The sequence below is a fragment of the Pseudonaja textilis genome, chromosome 7 (genome assembly GCF_049901715.1).
Source record: "Pseudonaja textilis isolate UNSWEBS1 chromosome 7, rPseTex1.2, whole genome shotgun sequence".
NCBI classification, from domain to species: Eukaryota; Metazoa; Chordata; class Lepidosauria; order Squamata; family Elapidae; genus Pseudonaja; species Pseudonaja textilis.
Window position 1 is genome coordinate 2134076 of NC_141996.1, and position 26193 is coordinate 2160268.

General features: G+C 46.5%; 2 protein-coding genes and 1 pseudogene across 7 annotated transcripts; all 3 read left to right on the forward strand.

The window, feature by feature from the left end:
* Positions 1-13300, forward strand: NEU3 (neuraminidase 3). Of its 2 annotated transcripts, none has more exons than XM_026722622.2 (3): positions 1-272; positions 5512-5735; positions 11014-13300. In XM_026722622.2, the coding sequence occupies exons 2-3, from the start codon at positions 5535-5537 to the stop codon at positions 12028-12030; spliced, it is 1218 nt and encodes a 405-aa protein (XP_026578407.2). In that variant the 5' UTR covers positions 1-272; positions 5512-5534; the 3' UTR covers positions 12031-13300. The 2 variants fall into 2 exon arrangements, with proteins under 2 accessions (XP_026578407.2, XP_087793954.1); XM_087937828.1 differs by having other exon boundaries at positions 89-260; positions 5516-5735.
* On the forward strand, positions 5597-25984 carry LOC113451251 (sialidase-3-like). 5 transcript variants are annotated; one of them, XM_087937829.1, is made up of 4 exons: positions 15891-16177; positions 18014-18145; positions 19569-19774; positions 21668-25984. In XM_087937829.1, the coding sequence occupies exons 3-4, from the start codon at positions 19574-19576 to the stop codon at positions 22661-22663; spliced, it is 1197 nt and encodes a 398-aa protein (XP_087793955.1). In that variant the 5' UTR covers positions 15891-16177; positions 18014-18145; positions 19569-19573; the 3' UTR covers positions 22664-25984. The 5 variants fall into 5 exon arrangements, with proteins under 5 accessions (XP_087793956.1, XP_087793957.1, XP_087793955.1 ...); XM_087937830.1 differs by lacking the exons at positions 15891-16177; positions 18014-18145 and adding an exon at positions 5597-5735; XM_087937831.1 differs by lacking the exons at positions 15891-16177; positions 18014-18145 and adding an exon at positions 5616-5755.
* On the forward strand, positions 24252-24752 carry LOC148125219 (sialidase-3 pseudogene; annotated as a pseudogene).
* Positions 25985-26193: the final 209 nt, after the last annotated feature.

Here is a 26193-nt window from a genome sequence, read left to right on the forward strand (position 1 = left end):
AAGGTTCGACCTTCTGCAACCCGATCGGTGCTCCCTAGCCGGTGGCGCCCGCGGGCACCTCGTGACTTGGGCAGCCTTTCCCAGCCCTTTGCAACTGTCCAGCCTGGTTGGACCCTCCGCAATTGGAAGCAAGCCTCGGCGAGGACGGGGGGTGCGTCCCGACCCGAGACTCCCCCCCCCGGCCCCGCTTGCTGCTCCGTGTTGCAAAGTCCGCTTCCTTGGGCTTTCTTGCTTGCAAGGGTCGCCTTTTGCTCCGAGGGCTCCGCTGGGCGGTGAGTAACACCCCAAAAGGGTGGGTTGGTGGGCTTCCTACCCCCACCAAGTGGGAAGGGGATCCGGAGGAGACCCTGGCATGGCAAGGCGAGGCTGGAGGTCGACAGACCCAGCTGGGGAGCGGGCACCACCCAGCGATCTGCTTTTAAACCTTATCTAATTTTTACACGGATTAACAGCAGCTGGAATTGTGTTTGCACAACAGTGGAGAGAAACGAAGAGATCCCTACAGAGGAAAATGTAATACTATTACTAATGAGGAGGAGGAGGAGGAAGAGGAAGAGGAAGAGGGAGGGGTGGGGAGGAGGAGGTCCTTGGTTAGGACTCAATCTGTTGAGCTACCAACCAGCCCCAAAGGCTGTGAATCTCACTGAAGATGATATTATTATTATTATTATTATTATTATTATTATTATTATTATTATTATTATTATTATTATTATTATTATTATTATTATATACAGAAAGGTATAGATTAATACTCAAAATTTAAAGAGAAGGAAGAAACCGAATACTTTTTTAAACATGGCATTTGTTTTTATCAAGGGCTAACTGGCAGAAACAGAGGTTAGAAACTTTAAAGGTGTAAGAGAATGATTAATTACATAAAGAAGGTTCACTAAAATGGATAAGCAAATATGATTAATATGTGATCCTTATTAATGTTATGAATATTGTTATGATGATTACATCTTAACACTAATTGTACCCAGACAACACACTTGTTTATGCAGGCATGGAATTTTTTTACGTTTAATTAAAAGGTAGAAATCTGAAAGGGGACAGTTGATTGGATAGGATAATGGCATACATGTTTATTAAAGTGAAGGTCTGAAGGGGAATAAATCGTAAGGAGAAAGGTGGTTTAGGGTTTCCAAAAGAGAGAAACCAGGCCCCAAGTTGTACTAACAATTTTTTCTTATCTGGAGCTCCTCCTGATTCCCTACGGGAGAGGCCGTTCACTGTCCACCTGTGCCTTTACTGGACCCTGGTTCCTTAACTGTTCTCCTGGCAGCTCTGTGCATGCGCACCCTGGGAACAGGCTCCAGCTGTTTATCTGCCCCACTGATCTTCGAAGGCAGCTTGTTTATCAGTTTAGGAATGTTAAAAGCTAATAAATCTGAACCTCCCTTTCAAAGAAAGAATGTCAATCAGATTAAAATACAAAGTAACTATGCTAGTTAACAAATTACAAAACCCGTGTCACAGGAGGTAGATCAGCAGGCCCAGTGATCATACATCATCGTTGTGGCTCTGGGCTTGGATTCAGCTCCTGTGATTGATATGAGTTCAAGTGAAGAGGTCATGGCAGAACAATATGAGCCGGCCTGGCTTACTGATTGGACTGATAACCAGGATGAGGAGAGGGACGTGACAAAGGACGACAGACCTGATGTATTAGAATTGTCAGGACTTTTGACCTCCTCTGGTTCCTTATCTGATCAACAGCCGGGAATGGCTGACAGGGAAGTTTTGAGAGAGTCTTCTAGTGGAGATGAGAACTTGGAAAATTTGTGGTTAAATGTAAAAAATAGAAGACGGTTGAAAAGGCAAAATCAGCTGGAGCGAATGAGAAGGGCAAGTCAGTAAATTAGCACGTTGCCTTAATGAGTATAAAAGGACACAACTGGGCTGGTACATTTCGCCAGGAACAAAATAACTATTTGAGTGAAGACGTTACAGCAAAGAGCTCTGAGGCTGGAGATTTATTGCCAGGACTGGTTTGCCGGACAGAGTAAAGATTTATGCTGTGGTTTCTGCCAGCCGTTATCTTGCAAGACTTCTTTCCGTTTGATTTAATTGTGAAACGGCTGCTTTCTGTTTTGTTCATTTGAATTTCGAAGGGGAGTCATAACACATCGTTATAGTAACATTGTACATAATACACTCGTCTTTCAACTTCTGATCCTTTCCTTTACATACTGATTTTAGAATATTATATAGAAGTATGCAGAATAATATTTCCCTTCTTTCTAATTTCTACCTCTATTCTAAATCTTAATAACACAAAGTTTATATTAGTTGGTATATTTTTGTTCGTTTACTGTTTCAATTCTTGTTGATTTTTGAATGTTTCCCATACTCCTCCTTTGGAATTTTGTATAAATTACATTAATCAAACCTATATCATTATAGTATCATTATAAATATTATGATTAAAGTTGTTAACATTGTAGTATTTGCTCCACCTTGTATATAATCCTTCATTGTTTTAATTATTCAACATTTTAATACACATTACTAATAACCATAATAACACTATTTAATAGAATAGAATAGAATTCTTTATTGGCCGAGTGGGATTGGACATACAAGGAAGTTGGTGCAAAAGCTCTCAGTGTACATAAAGAAATAATAAAATACATTAATCAAGAATCATAAGATATACCACTTAGCGATAATCATAAGTTACTAATAATTACCATCATCTTTCAACTTCTGATCTGTTCATCTACATACTGATTTTAAAATGTTATATAAGAATATACGTACCGGTATTTTCCCTCTTTCTAACTTCTACCTCTATTATAAATCTTATTAGCACAAGTCTTATATTAATAAGTATTCTATTTCTATCCATCCAGATGGCAGTAGATTTTAGATCAAACCCTCCTATTCTAGCACAATGCTAGACAGACAGACAGGCAGGCAGCATCCTTTGATTGGCCAAGTGTGATTGGACACACAAGGAATGTGCCTTCGTGCAAATGCTTTCAGTGTACATAAAAGAAAAGACACTTTAGTCAAGAATCATCAGGTACAACACTAATAATAGTCATAGGGTTCAATAAGCAATCAAATCCTACTAGGAAACAGTCCATATAAATCGTAAGGATACAAGCGACAAAGTTACAGTCACAAGTGGGAGGCGATGGGTGATAAGGAGTGGTGAGAAGGTTAATAGTGATAGTAGTGCAGACTTTGTAAATAGTTGAACAGTGTTGAGGGAATTAGTTGTTTAGCAGAGTGATGGCGTTCGGGGAAAAAACTCCCCTTGTTTCTAATTGTTCTGGTGTGCAGAGCTCTGTAGCGTCGTTTTGAGGGTGGGAGCTGAAACAGTTTGTGTCCAGGATGTGAGGGGTCTGTAAATATTTTCACAGCCCTCTTTTTGACTCATGCAATAGACAGATCCTCAATTTAAGGCAGGTTGGTAGCCATTGTTTTTTCTGCAGTCCTAACTCCTCACTGGAGTCTGTGTCTGTTCTGTTGGGTTGCAGAACCGAACCAGACAGTGATAGAGGTGCAGATGACAGACTCCATCCTTCCTCTGTAGAACTGGATCAGCAGCTCCTTGGGCAGTTTGAGCTTCCTGAGTTGGCGCAGAAAGAACATTCACATAAACAACACTTGCTCAACAGCAGAGACCTTGAAATGTTTAGGAGATCCTATAATATCTCGCGACTTAAAATGGACACCGAACATCAACACCAGCCTTGAAAAGAAGCACCACAAAGAACGTTCTTTCTGCACCAACGGCAAAAGCTCAAGCTGTTGATAGACAGTCCTACAGAGGAATTGTCGAGCCTGTCATTTGCACCTAAATAAACCATCTGGTTTGGCACAGCAATCAAAACAGGGCAGGGAATGAGATCCAACGACAGGACTGCAGGAAAACACACACACACACACACACACACACACACACACACACAATTGCAACCTCCTGTCTTCCATTGAGGATCTAAGTATTATGTACTGCATGAGCCAAAAAGAGGACAGTGAAAATATCTGCAGAGCCCTGGACATCAACTCTTTCAACTGCTTCCCTGCAGGATGCCACTATAGAACAGGGGTGTCAAACTCAACTGCGGGGTGCTTAGATCTGAAATCCAGGAAACAGCCAGCGCCTCTGCCAGCAAAAACGAAGCTCGGGTGGGCCGTGTTGTAGTCTGACCTGGGCTTCCCAAAATCACAAAGCCGACTCCTCGTCCAGACAAAACCCCTTTTATTTAGGCTAATGTGAATTCCTCTCATTCACATCCAGCAAAGTGCCAGCAAAACGGTCTTTCAAGAGGGATTTACAATTATAGACCTTTATTAGGCTGGGAGAGTTGCCAGGCCAATATCTTTCAAACGCCACACTGTAGCAGCCATTACTTGGCAAGGAGTCAGGAACAGACCTTCACCCTAATGAATTGAACTAATTGTCTCCTGCAAACCTCACTCCCCTTTCGCTCCTCTTTTATTCCCTATGGGAGGGGCCATTCTCCGTCCAACTGAGCCTTTACTCCCAAGCCGACCCTTATTCCTTAACTGTTCCCTTCTCCTGGCAGCTCTGTGCATGCGCACACTGGGAACAGGCTCCAGCTGTTCTTCTTCCCCACTGATCTCCGACTCGGAAGGAAGCTGATAATTGTCAGACAGACACTGCTATTCTCATTTTTTTTCCTCTTCTCATCTTCCCTACTACCTTCTCCTATGGATATATTATGATTTATCCACTCTGATTGTATCTTAGGATTTATGATTGCATTGTTAAGATTGAGGATCTATGACTTGTCCCTTTGTTGTTTGTACGTACACTGGGAATCTGCGCACCAGAGACAAATTCCTTGTGTGTCTGATCACACTTGGCCAATAAACTATTCTATATGTGTTGGCTAGGGGAACTCTGGGAGTTAAAGTCTATCCATGCTGGCTAGGGGATTCTGGGCGTTACGGCCCAGCAATTTTGGCTGGGGAATTCTGGGAATTTGTTCCTTTGGGCTGGGGGATTCCTGGAGTTGAAGACCACACATGCTGGTTGGGGAATTCTGGGAGTCAAAGTCCATCCATTTTGGCTAGGGAATTCTGGGAGTTGGCACATACATGTTGGCTGGAACATTCTGGGAGTTGAAGTCATCCATTTTGGCTGGGGCATTCTGGGAGTTGAAGCCATCCATTTTGGCTGGGGATTTCTGGGAGTTTTAAATCCACCCGTTTTAAAGTTGCTAACTTTAGAAAACTGCTCTAAAACCACGCCAGATTTATTCACTGAACATGACCAGAGATTTTCTCCCAAATCTTTGCTTCCATGCTTCGAGCTCTCCTGCACAAGTCTTGTCTTGTGATTTTGCATTTAGATTTTAAAAAATAAATAAAAATCACAAGCATCGATCATTTATAATATCTTTCAGGGGTGCAGGGAATCCTTCATTTACAACCCGTTCGTTCGGTGACTCTTCAAAGTTACCAAGAGACCAAACAAAAAAATTACTTATGTCCGATCCTCGCACTTATGACTTTTTCTTCGTCCAGGAACGTTCTGGTCTCCAGAGAAGATGGCTGACATTCCAAGGGACTCTATGAAGTGGCACCTCTTCACAAGGAATAGGGACGTCACTTACCGCATCCCTGCCCTGATCTACCGGCCTGCGGAGACCATTTTCCTGGCTTTTGTGGAGGAACGCTCCTCACCCCGGGACGAACACGCCAAGGGCTTGGTGATGCGATGCGGACTCAAGGAGGGCCTGTCCGTTAAGGTAACCCTGCAGCCCAAAAGGTAGCCATGATCTTCTCAATCTATACAGGTGTCCTCGACCGTTGTTCCTTAGTTGTTCCCTTCTTCTGGCAGCTCTGTGCATGCGCATACTGGGAACAGGCTCCAGCTGTTCTTCTTCCCCACTGATCTCCGACTCCGAAGGCAGCTGATAACTGTCGGACGGCCCTGGCCCCATCTCTGCCTCCAACACAGAGCCCTCGTCCGAGCCTTCCCCAGACTCCAGGACTGGCCCAGGTTCCTCCCCAACTTCCTCACTGTCCGAGTCTACCGCCAGCTCCGCGGGCCACTGGCGGGCCACAACAGTGGCTAAGGGAAACATTTAAGTGAGTTTTGCCCTGTTTTTACAGCCTTTCTGGCCACAGTTGTTAAGGGAATCGTTGCAGTTGCTAAGTTAGGAGACTCTGAGTTCTAGTCCTGCCTTAGCCATGAAAGCCAGCTGGGTGACTTTGAACTAATCACCAGCTGAAGGGGAGTTGTAGTTCTACTTTTAGAATTAAAGCCAGCTGGGTGATTTTTGAACCATTCACCAGTCTCCTAGTGATTGGCCCAAAGTCACCCAGCTGGCTTTCATGCTTATGGTGGAACTAGAACTCACCATCTCCTGGTGATTGGCCCAAAGTCACCCAGTTGGCTTTCATGCCTAAGGCAGGACTAGAACTCACTGTCTCCTGGTGATTGGCCCAAAGTCACCCAGTCAGCTTTCATTCCTAAGGCAGGACTAGAACTCCCCATCTCCTGGTGATGGGCCCAAAGTCACCCAATCAGCTTTCATGCCTAAGGCGGGACTAGAACTCACCATCTCCTGATGATTGGCCCAAAGTCACCCAGTTGGCTTTCATGCCTAAGGTGGGACTAGAACTCACCGTCTCCTGGTGATTGGCCCAAAGTCACCCAGCCGGCTCTCACTCCTAAGGCTTCCAAAGACTAGAACTCACTTGTCTCCTGGTTTCATACCTTAGGGACCGTCTGCTCCAGCTGGAATCTGTACAGGTAGTCCTCGACTTACAACCACTCATTTAGTGACCATTCAAAGTTACAACAGAGAACCGGTTGCTGAAATTTTTTGAACCCCCATCCCTGATGGTAACCTTCCCTTGGAGCCGAGTGTGCAGGACACAAATATTCTGCCACTGGTGGGTCTGGGTGTGGAGTTGTGTTTCAAGTTCGGCTAAAAATAAACGGCACACACATTCCCGTCGCGTTAGCCTCCAAAATTAAAAATATAGCCGTTTCTAGCACTTCGCTCTGCTAGCATCAAAAAATAAAAATAAAAACATGTCAAGCTCCTCTATAGAGAAGGCATGTGTGACATAAAAATGTACATCAAATGTACATAAAAATGAATCAATAGACTTTTGATAATCTGATCCATAGGATGCTTTGTTAGGGAAAATACTGCAGTATGGACCCTTCTACTCCAGAAAAATGACATTTTCTAGGAGGAAGGAGACCCTTCCATTTAGTGAATACAGCTTATATAAGTTTAGCAAATCACATGGTTACATAATCAGTCCTGTTTCCATATACGGATGTTATACATTTTCATAAAAGGTTCCAACCTCTCGTGGACCACTTTCAACATCAAATTCCAGAGGATTATAAGAAAACATTAATATCTTTGAATGTGACACTTCTAATGACAGAGCGCCCCACAGCACGTACCTCTAAATTCATGCCAAGTACAGAGAGTTGTAATATTATTCCTAGCGGAAAACACATTTCATAACTGTTCTAAGCTATAAAAGTTCAAACTGCAGACACAAAATGGCTTCGGTTCGGCTCTTTATATCCTCAGGTGTAATAACCAAAGTTTACTTATAACAATTCCACCGTTTTTTCCTTTTGTAAGTAATTTACACCTGAGAATTTCATTAAAAAAAAAAAAAATATTTGTCATTACACTCGCAAGCGGGTGCAACGAAATGAGGTGCTCTTCTACAAGTAAAACTGGACAACACCATTGAAAGAAAAATAAAAACTAAACACAACAAACCATACAATAATCTCTATACAATTTAAAAATGTAAATGCCCCATTACTCTCAGCCATTAAATTCCACAAAAATCTTATGACCCTGCATTCAAACTCAAAACTGCCCTTGGATAAAAACTGTTCTTAAATCTAGTCATCCTTGTTCTTAATACCCTGAATCTCCTTCTCGATGGTAATAGTTCAAAGAGCTGATGTCCCGGATGAGAGGAGTCATTCAATATATTAAATATCTTCCTCTTACATCTATTCCTATACCGTTCTTCCAAAGAGGGGAGTGAGCAGCCAATGATGTTTTGGGCCATCTTAATCACCCTCTGAATTGCCTTTTTCTCTGCCACTGTGCAGCTCGAGAACCATACACAGAGACAGTAGGATAATATACTCTCAATTGAACTCCGATAGAAGGTAGTCAGTAGACTCTCAGCCAGTTGTTGTTTCCTAAGAATCCTTAGTAAATACAACCGTTGTTGTGCCTTCTTAATTAAAGCAGCGGTGTTTGCACTCCAGGTCAGGTCATTTGTAATGATGGTCCCGAGATACTTACATTACTAACCTGTTCCACACGAACTCCCTCTATATACAGTGGCTGAATGTCTGCTCTTTTTTTCCTATAGTCCACTATAACCTCCTTGGTCTTCTTAATGTTAAATAGAAGATTATTATTTTTGCACCAGTGAGATAGCTGTAATACCTCATCCCGATATGCAAACTCATCATCCCCAGAAATAAGTCCTACAAGCGTAGTATCGTCTGCAGATTTTATTATCTTATTGTTGGGATGTTTATTTGTGCAATCAGATGAATAAATGGAGAACAGCAGTGGACTAAGGACACAACCTTGCGGAGTGCCAATGCTAAGTGTCTTGACAGTAGAAATTTAATCATTCAGTTTAACTCTTTGTGGACGATTTGTTAAAAAAATCCAATATCCATAAACAAATAGAATCTGGAAAAACTAGATCTTTGAGCTTGGCTATTAATCTGTACGGTATGATGGTGTTGAAAGCAGAACTAAAATCTGTGAGCAACATTCTTACATAATTCCCCGGTGTTTCCAAATTTCCATCAGGCTCTTGCAACATCAGCCTAACTTCCTGCTTACTAAACGTCTTACGTTTTACTTCAGGTTGCTTAGTCTTACAACAGCAGAAACACAACTTACATAGCATCACATTCTGTAAAAGAGGCATCGTTAAACACGAATGTTTTTCCTCTATATTTCTTCACACATTCATCCACAGATTCATGATCGGCACCTCATCGTATAATTTAATTTCTTTGTTTATATCCTTAACATGGGCAGTTGTCACCGGCAGTCCTTGACTTAACGGCCACAATAGAGGCCAGAATTCCCGTTACTAAGCAAGACAGTTCTTAAGTGAGCGTTGCCCCGTTTTAGCTGCGTTAAGCAAATCACTGCAGTTGTTAAGTGAAAGGCGTCCCCCATGAGGAAGTAAGTAACCGTGTTACTAAGTTAACAACTGCAGTGATTCGCTTAACGGCGGCAAGAAAGGACCGCAAAATGGGGCAAACCTCACTTGATAAACGTCTCGCTTAACAACAAAAATGTTGGTCACACGTTGAGAACTTGCCTCTATTTAGTAACAACGAATAGCGGATAGAAACATATATGGAAATAAAAGTGGTGACGCCATTTTCCCTACACCCCCTGAAATTTCTCCTTGGGGTTTAAGGGTTCTAGATTTAGAAGCCCGTATCAATGGACTTTCCAGAATAGAGAATAACAGAGTTGAAAGGGACCTTAGAGGTCTTCTAGTCTAACCCCCTGTTCAGTCAGTGCAGGAAACAGTCTCCTGTTTCAGACAACTGGCTGTCCAGTCTCTTCTTTAAAATCCTCCAGGGATGGAGCACGCACAACTTCTAGTAGCAAGCTGTTCCACTGGGTTAATTGTTCTGTCAGGAAATTTCTCCTTATTTCTAGGTTGGATCTTTCCCTGAACAGCTTCCATCATCCGTTGCTTCTTGTCCTGCCTTCAGGTGCTTTGGGGAATAAGTTGACACACATCCCTTCTTCTTTGTAGCAGATCTTGGAAGATCGCCCCTAAATTCTTTCCTCCGGTAGACCAGACATACCCAGTTCTTAATTCAGACTTATTTTGACCAGGGGTGGGTTTCAAATAGTTTAACAACCGGTTCTCTGCCCGGTTGCTGGGTGGGCGTGGCCGAGTTGGCCTCCTGCACCACCCTGGTTATGAAAACGGGCCGTTGGGGGGGGTGCATTTTCGTCCTCCCCGGGCTCGGGAGGCTTTCCTCGAATCTCCGGGAAGGCAAAAATGGCCTCCTCCGGGTCAGGAGGCTTTCTGGAGCAGTGGTCGCCAGCCAGTGGGCCGGGGACCACTGGTGGTCCACGAGAAAATTTTGGTGGTCCGCAGAGAAATGTCCCTCCCAAAGCAATTAATCCAGGCTGCACGGGAACACAAGGCTGCACCGCCCACATGGCCCGCGGGAACACAAGGCTTGCATTACGAGCAACACGAGGTAGTGAGGGGAGGGGGGAAAGGGCGGAGGGGGAACTTGTCCCATGCACCCCACACGCCTGGCCTGGCCACTGGGCTGCTTCTTTCCGCTTCTTCCTTCTTCTGCTTTTGGCTGCACGCAAGGAAAGCAGAAAAAAATCTTTCTTTCTCTCCCCCAAACTCCGCCAGAAAAGAGTCTTTGGGGACCCTGCAAGGCCTCCTGCTCCAAGAGGCTGCGCCGGTAAAGACTCATTTCTGGCCGAGTTTGGGGGAGAGAAAGAAAGACTTCTGCAGCTTCTGCTGCTTTCCTTGCATGAAGCCAAAAGTCTCTCTCTCTCTTTCTCTCCCCCTGAGAACAGAGCTGGAGACAGTATCCTGCGATCCCAAATAAAGAACAATCAATTGGTAGGAAAACGGGGTGGGGGATTTCCCTGCAGACTTTTTGGGGGGGATTTTCCCAGGGTCTCTGGTCCGCGGGATTTAAAAGGATGAGTTTGGGGGTCCCTGAGGTCCAAAAGTCTGGCGACCCCTGCTCTGGAGGCTGTTTCCAGCCTTCTGCAACTTCCAGAATGCCTATTTTTCGCCCTCCACAAGCCTCCACATGGCCCTGCGCTAATCTGCGATCCAAAACGTGCTGTGTGGGGACTCCTGGGAGGAGTGGGTGGGGCCAGCCGAGGGTGGGATTTGCCGGTTCACCGAACTGGCCATAAGATTAACAAACCAGTTCACCTGAACCGCTGCGAACCGGTAAGCAGCCCACCCCTAATTTTGACCCTTATTTTGTCCTAGTGGGGTCCTTTCACCCGTCTGAAGACAGCTGGGCTGCCCAATCATCGCACCATGAACCCGTGCCCAGTTTACGACAAGAAGAATGACGTCGTCTTCCTCTTCTTCATCTGCGTCAGGGACGGCATTTCGGAACAGCATCAGATTAGGACGAGGAGAAACGCTGTCCGACTGGGCTACATCTCCAACGAAGGTGGCAGCCGCCACTGGAGCTCAATGACTGACCTGACCGAACAGGTGATGGGTGATGATGAGGCGCAGAAATGGGCGACCTTTGCCGTGGGACCAGGCCACGGAGTACAGCTGAGTTCGGGGCGCCTGGTGATCCCAGCTTATGCCTACTACGTCCACAAGTCCTGGTTGGGGTACTCCTTCCCGTGGTGGGTCAAACCCCACTGCTTCAGCTTCTACAGCGACGACGGCGGGCAAACCTGGGCCCGGAGTGAGCTCCTCAAAGCCCTGAAGACCACCGAGTGCCAGATGGCCGAAGTGACCGGCAAGGACAACAGTCAGGTGTTATATTGTAACGCCCGAAGTTTGCACAAATTCCGAGCCGAGGCCTACAGCGCGGACAGTGGGTGCCATTTTGCAGACCACGCCCTTTGCAAACAGTTGTGTGAACTGCCTTCGGGGTGTCAAGGAAGCATTGTGAGTTTTTTCCCCTCGGATCCGGGCCCAAAGAAGGACCCCAACGCGTCAACCTCTGAGACGGAGGCATCTCCATCGTCTGCTTCGCCCAGCTGTCCAAAGTCATGGTTGATGTTCTCACATCCCACCAGCAAGAAGAAGCGGGTGGATCTGGGGATCTACCTGAACCCTTCCCCGATGGAGCAGAACAGGTGGACGTCCCCTTGGATCCTAAATAAAGGACCCAGCGGGTACTCGGATTTGGCTGTTTGTGAAGACGGGGAACCACTTGCCTTCGGCTGTTTGTTTGAGTGCGGAGAGCACAAGGCATACGAGGACGTCGTGTTCTGCCTCTTCACCCACGATGAGCTCCTGAGAAACGTGAAAGTGTGAGGGAAAGTCCGTCCGACGGCACGTCTCCCTCAGCGAAGGAGCTCTGTAAAGGGTGGTTCTGTGCTTGGCAACTGACCGGGAAGGCCCTACAGGCTCTTCCTCGCGTCACATCTTGTGTGTTAAGCTGCTGGCTTTTAATTATAACAGAATCACAGAGTTGGGAAAGGTCCTTAGAGGTCTTCTAGTCCACCCCCCTGCTCATGCAGGAGATCCTATATCATTTCAGACGAATGGCTGTCCAATCTCTTCTTGAACACCTCCAATGTTGGAGCATTCACAATTTCTGGTGGCATGCAGTTCCACCGATTAATTCTTCTCACGGTTAGGAAATGACCTCCTTAGTTCCGGGTTGCTTCTCTCCTGGATCGTCCTAAAGACGCTAAAGGAATAGGTAATAGGAAAAATGAGAAGGATAACGGTAATAAAGCTCTTACTATATGGTTTGATATCCTAGGGCTGTGGCCCACTACCGGACTGTAGGCTGTTTGGAACTAGGCTGTGCAAGCAGCAGGCAAGCACGTGTGTGGCGCGAAGCTCCACTCGGTGGTGCGCGAAGCTTTACTCTCATGAGTAAAGTTCTATTCGCGTGAGCGGAGGGTGTTGGCGCTCACGCAGAACTCTGCATGCTTGCACCCGCATCTGCCACTCACACAACACCATCCCCTCTCTCCCTCCCCTCTCCACGCTCCCCATGCCAAGCCAAAAACGTTGGGGACCACCATCCCAGTGCATAAGACAGCGCTGTGGGAATTAAGTGTTCCGCAGAGTGACGGCGCTAGAGGAAAAAGCTGTCTTCGTGCCTAGCTGTTTTGGTGTGCAATGCTCTATAGAAATTAAAAATTTAAACAGTTAATGTCCAGGATGTGTGGGGTCTGCAGATAATTCCTGCAGGAGACAGGTCCTTAACGGAAGGCAGGCTGGTTGCAACTGGTTTACCTTGGTGACTATATTTTTAGCCGGATTCCCCTTATCTTAATGGCTCTACTTAAGTGTTTCCCTGGTCAGCTTTGTTACTTTTGTAACAGCAGGCTGCTCTGAGTTTTCCTTTCAGCTGGTGCTTCTTGGTTTTCTTAAAGGGCCGGCTTAAGTCTTTTGGCACTGCTTTAGTGGTTCCTGGCACTGTCCTTTGGGGTGCACTCCCCAGAGGGTGTACGGGACCCACCCTTTGACTGTAAGAATTGCTGTAAGGTGGTAATCGGGGCCTTGGCAGCTTTCAAAGCCAGGGTCTTTATATCTTGATACCAAAATAAAAGTATATTCTTGTACCACACCTTGTGTGTTTGGCGACTCATCTGCTTCGACACCAAGCTAAGGCCCAGTTTTGGGGGACAACATTTAAGCGAAACGTCTCTCTGAATTGGAATTCTTTATTGGCCAAGCGTGAAGTTTTGTCTTAATAAAAGAAGACGTGTGATGCATTGTGAAAAGTTATGGTCATGTCATCCTCAAATACATTTAGTTAATATTTGTCACCCTCTGTTTCCAGATATGGTCGTCTAAGTCAGCAGTCTTCAAAAGAGCCGTCTGGGTTTTTTTCTTCTCTCTCTCTCTCTCTCTTTTCTTTCTCTCTCTCTCTCCCCCCTTCTCTCTCTCATTTGTTTCCCTCTCTTCCCCCTCTCTCATTTCTCTCTCTCCCTTCTTTTTCTCTTTCACTTCTTTCTCTTTCCTCTCTCATTTTCTCCCTCCATCATTTTCGCATTTCTCTCTTTTCCTCCCCTTTTCTCTCACCTAAAGAATATTTCAGTCAAAAGAAAGATATGGTTAATAAAGTTAAAGTTTTGTTCGTTCGGGTTCAAAATTGCATCAGCATTAAAAATAGTGACTTACGACCGGTCCTCGCGCTTACGACCATCGCGGCACCATCCCCATGGTCACATAATCAGAATTCAAGCTCTTGGCAACTGGTATCCACAGGAGGTCCTCAACCTACAACATTTAGTGACCCAAGTTACAACAGCGGTGAAAAAGTATCTCATGACCGCTTTTCACACTTATGACCAATGCAGCATCCCCATGGTCATGTAATCAAAATTTGGATGCTTGGCAACTAACTCGTATTTATGACGGTTGTCCTGTCCCCGGGGTCACCTGATCCCCTTTTGCAACCCTCTGATGAGCAAAGTCAACAGGGAAGCAAGATTCACTTAATGACCGTGTTACTAACTTAATCACTGCACTGATTCACTTAACAAGAAAGGTTGTAAGATGGGGCAAAGCTCACTTAACAAACGTCTCACTTAACGACAGAAACATTTGGGTTCAGTTGGGGTCGTAAGTAAAGGACTGCTCATATCAGACTCAGGACTGCAGCACCTCGAGTGACCACTAGGGGGCCGCAGGCAAACTCTCCCTTCACATTGTGTGAAAGGCATCAACTTTCGCCAACAGGGGTGCCCTTCCGATGCGTCGATCTGGCGCATGTGTGTACGATGCAACCCGTGCACGTGTGCAGAATGTACTTCTCACGAAACACATCGCGGCTCCCCAGAAAAATCTTTTCATATTAGAATTATAGGCCTTTATCTATCTATATATATATAAAAACAAAATATCCCTCACGCATCACCACAAAGTCTCCAGAACCGTAAAGCCTACAAAATTGAAATTTGGCCCTCTTGGCTTCTAGGTGCTCACTAAGAAAGGATTTTTCCAAATAACCCTCAGAGCATTTAGAGTATTTCCTATGTTGTTGTTATTATTTATTATTTATTTATTTATTATTATTATTATTTATTTTTATTATTTATTCTTATTTTTATTCTTATTATTTTTATTTATTTTATTATTTTTCTTTTTTTTATTATCATTATTTATTATTATTTATTATCATCATCATCATGCTCTGATGCTAAGGCAGTGACGGCTAACCTATGACACGCGTGTCCCTCGTGACACGCCGAGGCACTTTGACTGACACGCCTGTTGGTGTGGGGAAAACTGCACATGTAGAGGCTGCCTGTGCTTGGCTCCAATCCCTGCTCCCTGCTTGTTGCGTGGAGGCGTGGTGTCACCGCTGCCGCAAGATCTTTGCAGCAGAGAACCAGTTTTAACCGCCATAAACTGAGGTTTGTCCGTTTCATTACCTCAGGAACGCTACAGAAGGATAGGAGATCCGTGAGGTTCACAGCCCTGTAAGGTGGCCTTCCGATCCCCACATCCTGCACCTGCAGCCCTGAGACCAGGGAGACGAGTTTCACGGCCCTGTGTGATCCCCCCAGCCCTGTCCGTCATAAACCAAATCATTGATATTTCTTGAAGTGACACACGACGCGAGGAAGGCTACACTTTTTCCCGATTTTCGACACGCCAAGCTGAAAAGATTAGCCATCACTGGGCTAAGGTGTTCTACTCCACCTCCCCACCTGAAAAGAAGTCCCCTTCCAAATGCAAAACACAAGCAGAGCACCAAGCAGCTTTAGTACAGAACAGTTGAGCTAAGCCACGCCCCAGGCTCCTTGCTGTCTCCTCCTTGCTCAAACAGCAAATACTCTTTCCGTTTCCAAACAGCCCTCAACTCTCCCACACTGACAGGACGCTAGCCAGATGAATACCGATGGAGGCTGGTAGGCAGAGGCAGAATTTTTTTACCCCCTTCTTTTCCTCCCCCCAAAAAACTAAGCCCGGTCACAGAGATTCGTAGCGAAGCACGTGGGTCCCCGGCTCGTTCGAAAATACGACGCGTGTCTTGCATAAAGAACTTATCGAAGTCCCGATGTTTCGCGTGCAGCTCAGCTGCAAAAACCCGATGCCATTTCCGCGGGACGAAATTCGTTGCAATAAGGGGGGTATCCGACGCCCGAGTTTTTGCTCCCGCGGACTCCACACGAGCCCCGTGGCCGTGCACACGTGCACACACACACACACACACACACACACAAGCCGCTTGGCGCTGCGCTGCGAGAGGAGCCTGGCGCCCGCGGGCGCCCGGCCGGGCTCCATCCCTCCTCCCCACCCCACCCCCCAGTCCCGTAACTCCGCGGTTGCTGGGGCCGGTAGGTGGGGCCCCGGGGGGGGGAGGCACGTCCACCCGGTAGAGCAGGGCTGGCGGGGGAGGAGCGGAGGAAGGGAGGAGGAGGAGAAGAAAACCGGGGAGGTTCCGGCGTTGCAGATCCTCGCGAGCAGCAGCGGCCGCCGAATCCGCAGCGCGGTGAGTGAGGGGCGCGGAGATGGGGGAGAGGGAGGGAGGAGGAATTCCCGGGGGAAAGGGGGGGCGAGGGAGGGGAAATCCTAAGGGGGGGAAAGGAGGGCTGGGGAGGGAGGAGTCAGGGGAGGGGAATGCGAGAGGGGTAGGGGAGGGGAGGAAGGGACAATCTTGGGGGAGGGATAGTCCTGGGGAGGGGAAGGGGGTTCAGGGAGAGGGAGGGGGGAAGGAGAATCCGGGGGAGGGGAGGTTGAGGGAGGGTCAATGCTCCGGAGGGGAGCGGAGAGGGGAGGAAGGGACAGTTTTGGGGGAGGGATAGTCCTGGGGAGGGGTAGAGGGGATTCAGGGGAGAGGGAGGGGGGAAGGGAAATCCGGGGGAGGGGAGGTTGAGGGGAGGGTCAATGCTCCGGAGGGAGGGGCAAGGAACCCCAGGAGAGGTGGAGCTCTCCCTCCCCGATCAGGAGGCTGTGAGTTCGATCCTAAGTAGAGGCTAGTATTTGGAATAGACCCTCCTGCTTGGGGGGTTGGACTAGATGACCTTCAAGGTCCCTTCCAACTCTTGTTATTCTACTCTCGAGTTGTGGGAAAAAGGGAGACGGGGAGAAAAGGGGGAGAAGGAATCCTGGAGGGCATGGGATTCTGGGGAGGGAGGGGGAAAATCCCTGGGGAGGGGCGTCCTGGCGCAAGCATGACCCCCCACCCCAATTGCAGAAAGCTGCCTTCCCTCCTTCCATGGGGTGGAGGCCACTGCTCTCCCCTCCCACCCACTCTTCCCCCTCCCTATCCCACCATTGCTTCCAGAGAGAGACCCCTGCCATTCATGGGCCCCTCCCTGTCTTCCTCTCCCCCCCCACACACACACACACAGCAGGAAGGAGGCGCCCAAAATGCTGGCAGCAATTAGATAATAGGCCCATTGTGGAAAAAAACGCCCTTCCCGAAAGGTTGCCAGGCTGGAAATTTTTAAAAAAGGAAGATTTCTGATTAAGACGCTTCCCTGAACTGCAAGGACTTGCCTTAACAACCGGAACAAAAAGAGATAAATTAAAAGACGGAGGTCTGTCAACCTTGGGAACTTTAAGATAGGTGGACTTCGTGGGAAGTTAAAACCCACCCCTCTCCTAGAAAAAACGAAATATTTCGAGGGTGTATTAAAAAGGGAGGATATTTCTCCTCAAAGAGAAGTAGAAACTCAAGAGAAGGAGAAACTCAGCCCCTTCCCCCCTATCTTTGTCAATGGGATATTAAGGCCTGGGCCGGTCTATTCTACATTACAAAGATCTACCCCCTTCAGGCAGAGCCATAATAGGAATTGCCCAAAGCCCTTTCACCCAGCAAGAGTCAACCAAGCCTAGGACCTGTTGTGGCCCGGAGCTGGCAGCAGAGTCTGAAAGTAGTGAGGAGGTTGGGGAGGAACCTGGCCCAGGTGTGGAGGCTGAGGAAGGCCCGGAGGAGGGTTCTGCATGCGCAGGGCTGCCAGAAGAACAATTGAGAAAGCAGGGCCAACTCAGGAGTAAGGCCACACCTCGGAGATGATTGGCCCCTCCCATAGGACCTTAAAGAGGAGCGAACGGGATGTGAGCTTTTGCAGGAAGCAACTAGTTCGTCTGTTCGATTCAAGCGTTGAAAAGTTCCGCTTGACTCTGTGTCGAGTTTGGCCTTGCCCTGCGTCTTCGCCATTTGTTCTCTGGCCGCGTTCCAAGCGCAGTAAGGTGGGTGTTTATCAACGTCCCCCTGAAAGCCTGTTTGTGAAGCCTTGCGGGCTGGGAATGAATGTAATTCACAGCCGTGGAAATAGAAGGGGTTTTGCCGGAACTAAAGTTGTGTTTTATGCTTTCTAAGGAAGCCTAGGTCAGAACAGGAGCCAAAAGGCAACCTACAAAGTTACCCCTGCCTGTCCCCGTGGGAGTCTGGCAACCAATCAGAACACAAGCTCAAATTCAAAACCCAACAGAGGGCATAAAACCCCGGCAGGTATTTTCTTCTATTGAAACGCCTGTTCCTCCTCTTTGTTTTTTAGGGGCCGACCTTTGCCTAACCCAGGGGTGGGATTCAAATTTTTTAACAACTGGTTCTGTGGGCGTGGCTTAGTTGGTGAGCGTGACTTGGTGGTCATGTGACTGGGTGGACGTGGCTTGGTGGTCATGTTATTGGCTGGGTGTGGCCAAGTCAATATCACTCACATTGTGGCCTGCATCTCCTTGCCTGGATTCTTGTGACAATGGGGATGCTGCAATAGTCGTAAGTGTGAAAATGGTCATAAGTCACTTTTTCCAGTGCCATTGTAACTTTGAATGGTCACTCCACATAAGCAAAGTACCAGCAAAGGTGGCGGGGGGGAACTCCAGAGAAGTTCCTGAGACAGGAAGTCTAGTCCTGCCCAGAATGTAATAAGGGTTAACGGAGAGGCAGTTTCTATAAGCAACACCAGAATGTTTCCTTCCTGCCTTCCTTACAGGATTAGCCCTGTAATTTCTTCTAACAACCGGTTCTCCGAACTGCTTAGAATGGTAACAACTGGTTCTAGTGAATAGGTGCAAACTGGTAAAATCCCACCCCTGGTCTAACCTCACATGTCTCAACCTCAGGGGCTCAAAGATGGGTAGACTTCAACTCCCAGAATTCCCTTGGTGGTGAATTCTGGGAGTTGAAGTCCACCTACCTTAACCCTGTCAACAGAGCATTCCGATGAGCTGAAAGTTCTATTGCTGAAGGTTGGAAATGTTGGCGGTTTTTTTTATTATTGAGAATGAGATAAGTGGTTAATTGGAAAAGAATGGACAAAAGATACAAGTATATTGATTTAAAGTAAGATGAAATATATAAAATAGAATTAAGAAGATTGAAAAGCGGGGAGGAGTTATATAGAAGATATAGAATGGTAAATAAGATAGGTAATTGTATATAAGATGAACATGAATTTAATTGAAGTCCATACAAAGAGAGGTGATCTGGGGCCAAGCTACTTTCTAAAAAGAAGTTTTATGTTTTTGTGTTTTGTGTGTTTATGTTTGACTGAGAATTAATAAAATCTTGGAGGAATGTCAGATGAGAATAATTGCAAACAAGTCAGAGGGAAATATAAATATGATGACTATATAACAGATAAATATAGAAAAGAAATGTAATTGAATAAGAGTAAAGAGAAATAATGAGAAATTTGTTAAAAGATATTTATGTGTCCATATGGAAATGGGATAAATTAGAATTATGCAGTATAAAATAATGTTTTATCTGCCTTGTAAAGATTTACAATGGAAAGAGGTTTTATGTTTTCAATGTTTAATGATGTTTTGTTTGTCTTTAAAATTAATAAAATTTGTTTCAAAAAAAAAAAGAAATGTTGGCGTGATCTGACGTCTCTTTTTTCCCCCTCCTGGAATTTTCCCGCCTCCAGAAAAGATGGCTGAGACTTTGGGGGTCTCTGAGAAGGTGACCGTCTTCCGCCAGGAGCAGGACCGCACTTACCGTATTCCTGCTCTGCTCTACCTGTCTTCGGAGTCCACCTTCCTGGCCTTTGCGGAGGAACGCTCTTTGCCCCAGGACAAATTCGCCAAGTTTCTGGTGATGCGACGTGGACAGAAAGAGGGCCTGTCCGTGAAGGTAACCCTGCAGCCCCAAAGCATCCGTGATTCCCAGTTCTCTATCTCAGTTTATTATACCTCCCACCTATTCTGACCCAGCTCCCCAAGTAGGACAAACCCTCTGTTGTTGAAGCAATGGTTTATTAGCTGTGCCAGCAGTGTCGGCAAAAATTTTCTCTCAACACAGACAAACAAGTCCGTCCGTCTGTCCGTCCGGTGGATGAATAGTTATCTGCCACACCTATTCATCTCTGCCCCCTGCCTTTTATCCCCAGGGCTTAGATGGGCCTTCTAGCTCTTCTGTCCTGAGGACTGGCCCCTTGATTTCCACTGCTCCCATCTCCTCTGCCTTCTGCGTATCTGCATGACAGGCACTGTACCCAGCTGTTCCTCCTCTTCCTTATCAGCCGCCTCCAGACCTGAAGGCTGTTGACTCTCCATCTGAGGGTTGACGGACGGCCCAGGCTTTCTCTCTCTCTCTCTCTCTTTCTCTCTCTCAGACAGACAGAGAGAGAGAGAGAGAGAGACAGACAGACAGAGAAAAAGAGAGACAGAGTAAGAGAGACAGAAAGAGACAGAGAGAGAGATGGGCAGAGAGACAGAGAGAGAAAAAGAGAGACCAGTAAGAGAAAGACAGAGAGAGTGAAAGACAGAGAGAGAGAGAGATGGTCAGAGAAAGACAGAGAAAAAGAGAGACTAGTAAGAAAGAGAGAGAGAGAGAGAGAGAGACAGAGTAAGAGAGAAAGAGAGAGAGAAAGAGAGATGGGCAGAGAGACAGAGAGAGAAAAAGAGAGACCACTAAGAGAAAGACAGAGAGAAAGAGAGAAAGACGGTCAGAGAGAGACAGAGAAACAGAGAGACTAGTAAGAGAGAGACAGAGAGAGAGAAAGAGAGAGACAGGCAGAGAGAGAGAGAAAAAGACAGACAGAGAGAGAGAGAAAGAGAGTGACGGGCAGAGAGACAGAGAGAGAAAAAGAGAGGCAGAGTAAGAGAGAGAGACAGAGAGAGGTGGGCAGAGAGAGAAAAAGAGAGACCAGTAAAAGAGAGAGAGAGACAGAGACAGAGAGAAAAAGAGAGAGGCAGAGAGGACAAACAGACAGAGATAGAGAAAAGGAGACCCAGAGAGAGAGAGAGAGACAGAGAGAGAGAAAAAGAGAGACAGAGGGAGAGAGAAAGAGAGAAAGAAAGAGAGACGGGCAGAGAGAGAGAAAGAGAAAAAGAGAGACAGAGTAAGAGAGAAACAGAGAGAAAGAGAGAGAGAGAAAGAAAGAAAGAAAGAGAGAGAGAGAAAGAGAGACCGAGTAAGAGAGAGACAGAGAGAGACAGAGAGAGAAAAAGAGAGACCAGTAAAAGAGAGAGAGAGAGAGAGAGTCAGAGAGACAGAGAGAAAAAGAGAGAAAAAGAGAGAGGCAGAGGCAGAGAGGACAAACAGACAGAGATAGAGAAAAAGAGACCCAGAGAGAGCGAGAGACAGAGAGAGAAAGAGAGAAAGAAAAAGAGAGACACACAGAGAGAGACAGAATGAGTGTAAAGTGAACAATACACCCGAGGCTGGGTGTGGCAAGAGGTGGCTGGGAGGGGTGGGGCAAATAATTTAACAACCAGTTCTCTGACCTAATGACGGGCGGGGTAGGCATGGCTGGGTGGTCATGTAACTGGGTGAGTGGCGTCGAGTTGGCCATGCCCAACCAGTCACACTGGTTGTTCAATCATTGGCTGCCGGTGTTTTCTGTGGGAAACGGGTCCAACTGGGTCTTTGAGTGTTTAAGGTTGCCGATCCCTGGTTTAGTGCCAAAGAACAGAAACAGGTCCCAAGTCTTTTCTTTCTCTTTGCCCAAGAAAGCCGACATGATGGTCCCAGAATTTAATGGGACAGTTTCAGATCTGACCCGCGTCGTGTCTTTCTCTCTAGTGGGGACCCCTGGAAACTCTGGACACTGCCATCCTACCCAAATACCGCACCATGAACCCGTGTCCGGTGTACGACGCCAAGGAAGGCACCATTTTCTTGTTCTTCATCTGTGTTCTCGACCACATCACAAACACACAGCAGATCGAGAGAAGCAAAAACGCAGCCAGGCTGGGCTACATCTTCAGCAAAGATGGCGGACGCACCTGGAGCCCAATGATGGACTTGACCAAAGAGGCGATTGGAAATGATGTGAGCAACTGGGCCACATTTGCTGTGGGACCCGGCCACGGGGTGCAGTTGAGCTCCGGGCGGCTGGTCATCCCAGCCTACGCTTTCTACATCCACACACATCTCTTTGGACACCCGCTCTTCTGTGGCACCAAGCCTCACTGCTTCACCTTCTACAGTGACGATGGTGGGAAGACGTGGCTAAAGGGCCACCTTCTCCCGAAACCGCTGCAGGCGTCGGAGTGCCAGATGGCTGAGTTGGTGGACCGGAATAATAGCCTGGTGTTATACTGTAACGCCCGCACCAGTGGCCCATACCGACTTGAGCTCTTCAGCAAGGACGGGGGATGCCGCTTCGAAGCGCCAACCCGATCTCGGAAGCTGCAGGAAACACACAAGGGTTGCCAGGGTAGCGTGGTGAGTTTTCCTTCCCCACAACGGGGATCTGGGTCTTCCTTGGCCTCCTCAAAAGCCCCTGAATCGTGGCTGGTCTTCTCCTATCCCACCAACCAAAGGAAGCGTGCGGATCTGGGCATCTACTTGAATCCCCATCCATTGGAGGGAAATTTCTGGAAGACCCCTTGGATCTTGAATACGGGACCCAGTGGCTACTCGGATCTGGCTGTTTGCACAGGGGAAGATCCCCTCTTCTTTGGCTGCTTGTTCGAATGTGGAGCGTCGACGCCCAGCGATGAGATCGCCTTCCAGCTGTTCAGTGGTGCAAAACTCCTAAAAACTCAGAATGCAGCCTCTGCAGGAAAGGATTAATTCCCTCCAAGTCGGGCCACTTTTGGGAAAAGTGCAGAGAAGAGCAACCAAGACGATTAAAGAGCTGGAGGCAAAAATATAGAATGGTTGGAGTATTTGGGTTTGGCCAGTCTAAAAAAAGAAGGACTTGGTGGGGGGGACGACATGATAGCAGTCTTCCAGTATTTGAGGGGCTGCCCCAAAGAAGAAGGGTCAACTTATTTCCCAAAGGGGCGTGGCACCAAGGCAACCCAGTCAGATAATCAGTGGGAGTCCCCTTATTAGCACCAACTTTGCCCCCACTGTCCTGGTTACCTTCTGAGCTGGAGAAAAACTGTCCTAGGAACAGCCTTGGGCTGCAGAGAATCAAGTCCAAAACATGGTCAACAAAAACTGTAACTTAAAGTCCAAACAAGCCAAACTGAATTAGTTTGGCAGGACAGGAGCAAGAATCTCAGGCTCGAAGGTTGTGGCAAAACCAACATGGTTGGGAAGACGCCCAGAACGCAGATAACCAAAGTCAACACAAGATAAATTCACATTTGCTCCCAGAAGCTGCCACACTTGGCATGCATCTCTTTTAAACTCTCTTCCCAGGTGTGCCTAATGAAGGGAATCAGGGCCCTTTCCTCCCCCCGTAAGCCATGCAACACACATTGCTCTCTTCTCCATTCCTCCCCGAGTGCCCTAGGATGAAAAGGGGTGGGCCTGGGTCTTTCTCTGAACTCCATCTCCCTTGTTTTACCTCGCCCCTGCTCTGCCCAGCCAGACTTTGCCCTTCCCCAGTTTTCTCCACAGCCCATGGAGCCACACTCCCACTCCCTGTCAGCTGCTCGTCTTCCTCCTCGGATTCAGACTCTGACAGGGGCATGACACTTCCAAAGCACCTGAAGGCAGGGCAAGAAGCAACGGATGGAAGCTCATCCAGGTAGAGAAGAAACCTGGAGAAACTTCCTAACAGTGAGGACAATGAACCAGTGGAACGGCCTGCCACCAGAAGTAGTGGCTACTCCATCGCTGGAGGCTTTTAAGAAGAGACTGGGCAGCCACTTGTCTGAAACAGTATAGGGTCGCCTGCCTGAGCAGAGGGGCTGGGCTAGAAGACCTCTAAGGTCCCTTACAGCTCTATTCTGATTCTCTGGGGCCCATCAGCTCCAGAGAAGGATTAAATCCTAGTTTTTAAGTGAAGCATTGATCCAGACGGGTTTACAGGCAGTCCTCCACTTACGACCACAAATGAGCCCAAAATGTCCACTGCTCAGCAAGAGGATTGTCAAGTGAGTTTCCCCTATTTTTCTACCTTTCTTGATAAGTCAGGCTGTGATTAAGGGAACCTGGCTTCCCCATGAAATGTTGCTTGTCAGAAGGTCGCAAAAGGGGATCAGGTGAGCCCCGGTACACTGCAACCAGGGGTGGGATTCAATTTTTTAAACAACCAGTTCTGTGGGCATGGCTTAGTTGGTGGGCGTGGCTTGGTGGTCATGTTATTGGCTGGGCGTGACCAACTCAACATCACTCCCATCGAGGCCCTCATCTCCTCGCCTGGCCTCTCATGACATGGCAGAAGGGCCACCTTCTCCAAAAACCACTGCAAACACTGGAGTGCCAAATGGCTGAGTTGATGGACCAGAATAATAGCCTGGTGTTATACTGCAATTCCCGTAGCCATGACAGATACCGGGTCGAAGCCTTCAGCAGAGATGGTGGACACCTCTTCGAAGCCCCCTTCAAGTCTCAGACAGTGGAGGCGCCTAGTAAGGGTTGTCCAGGTAGCGTGGTGAGTTTTCCTTCTCCACAACGGGGGTCTGAGTCTTCCTTGGCCTCCTCAAAGGCTCCCGAATCGTGGCTGATCTCCCTTCCCACCAACCTAAAGAAGCGTGCAGATCTGGGCATCTACTTGAACCCCTGTCCATTGGAGAAAAATTCCTGGAAGACACCCTGGATCTTGAACATGGGACCCAGTGCCTACTCAGATCTGGCAGTTTGCACAGGGGAAAATCCTCTCTTTTTTGGCTGTTTGTTCGAATGTGGAACGTCGACGCCCAGTGAAGAGATCGCCTTCCAGTTATTCAGTGATGCCAAAGTCCTGAAAGAAAAGGAAAGGCAGTAAAGAGTAAATAGTGAAACAAGAAAATATGAAAAAATAGAGATGTATAGAATTATATAGATTATATAAAACAAAAGAAATTGAAGGGAGAGGAAATAAAGAAAAAGAACAAATAGTGAAATAAGAAAATAAAATTAAAAAATAGAAATATATGGAATTATATAGATTATATAAAACATAATAGAAACTGAAAGGAAAGGAAAAACAGTAAAGAAAAAGAATAAATAGTGAAAAAAAGAAAATATGAAACAATAATTATATAGCAGCAGCTTCTGATCTTGACAGTAGTTTTAGATGCGTTTATATTTTTTGTCAGGGAATTGCGCAGCCCGTGTCCACATGGAAGTCAGAGGCACTGAGATGAACTTGTAGTTTTATATAAATAAATATATTTTATAACTATATATACAGCAAACTAGGCTAACAGGAGCATCAGTCAAGACAGCGGGAAGATCCTGAGGTAAATTACAAGGCAAGCAGAAGAAAAAGGCGGGAAAAAAGGGAACCTCCCCTCCCCACTCACACAACCAATCACAACACAGCTTGCCTCATGCAGGAGCCAGCCCCACCCCCTGCTCCAGCTACCAAATTTAAATAGCTTAACGTTTCCCCTGAATAGAATAAAAGAGAAAATAATATAGAATAGAATTAGAACTAGAATAGGGAAGAGGAGAGAGAAGAGTTGGAAGGGACCTTGGAGGTCTTCTAGTCCAACCCCCTGCTCAGGCAGGAAATCCTATATCATGTCAGACAAATAGTTGCTCAGTCTCTTCTTAAAAACCTCCAGTATTGGAGCACTGCTTTTATGTCACCCCTGGTCCTTCTTTTCATTAAAATTACATCCTAATTTCCTTCTTTCCATAACCCACCTTTCCTAATCTTCAAAAACATGTAGGCATAAGCTCTTTTTTTTTTCTTTTTGAGCAAAAAAAATCCATGAGGGATTTGCAGCCACGGATAAATACAGTTATCGATCTTTCCTAAATCAATTTTGCCACCTCTGCTAGTTTTGTCGCCTTCAACAGCCGTTCCTCCATCCTGGATATTTTATAATCTTTCCATTTTGGCACAGATTAATAATCTTACAGTAATAATCACATTATAATAATCTTCCCTGGCTCTTTTTAATTGGCTGTTCATTATTCCCAGCTGGAAAATAAACTCATTTCAATTAAATGTGGATTTTGAAACTTTTTTTTATATAAATAAAAAATTGAATAAATAAATGAATATGACTTTGAACCCAGAACTTTCTGGCTGTTTGACCAATCTACCAGGCATAATCAAATGACTCTTAATAGTGTCCATATTTCAAACATAAATTTGAAGTACCTTTATACATTCTAGATAATTGTTCTGCAGTCACAGACCGACCAACCATCATTTTGTAAAAAAAAAATAAATCCCTCTTTAAGTTGTAACATCATGTTAACTGGGAATTGGT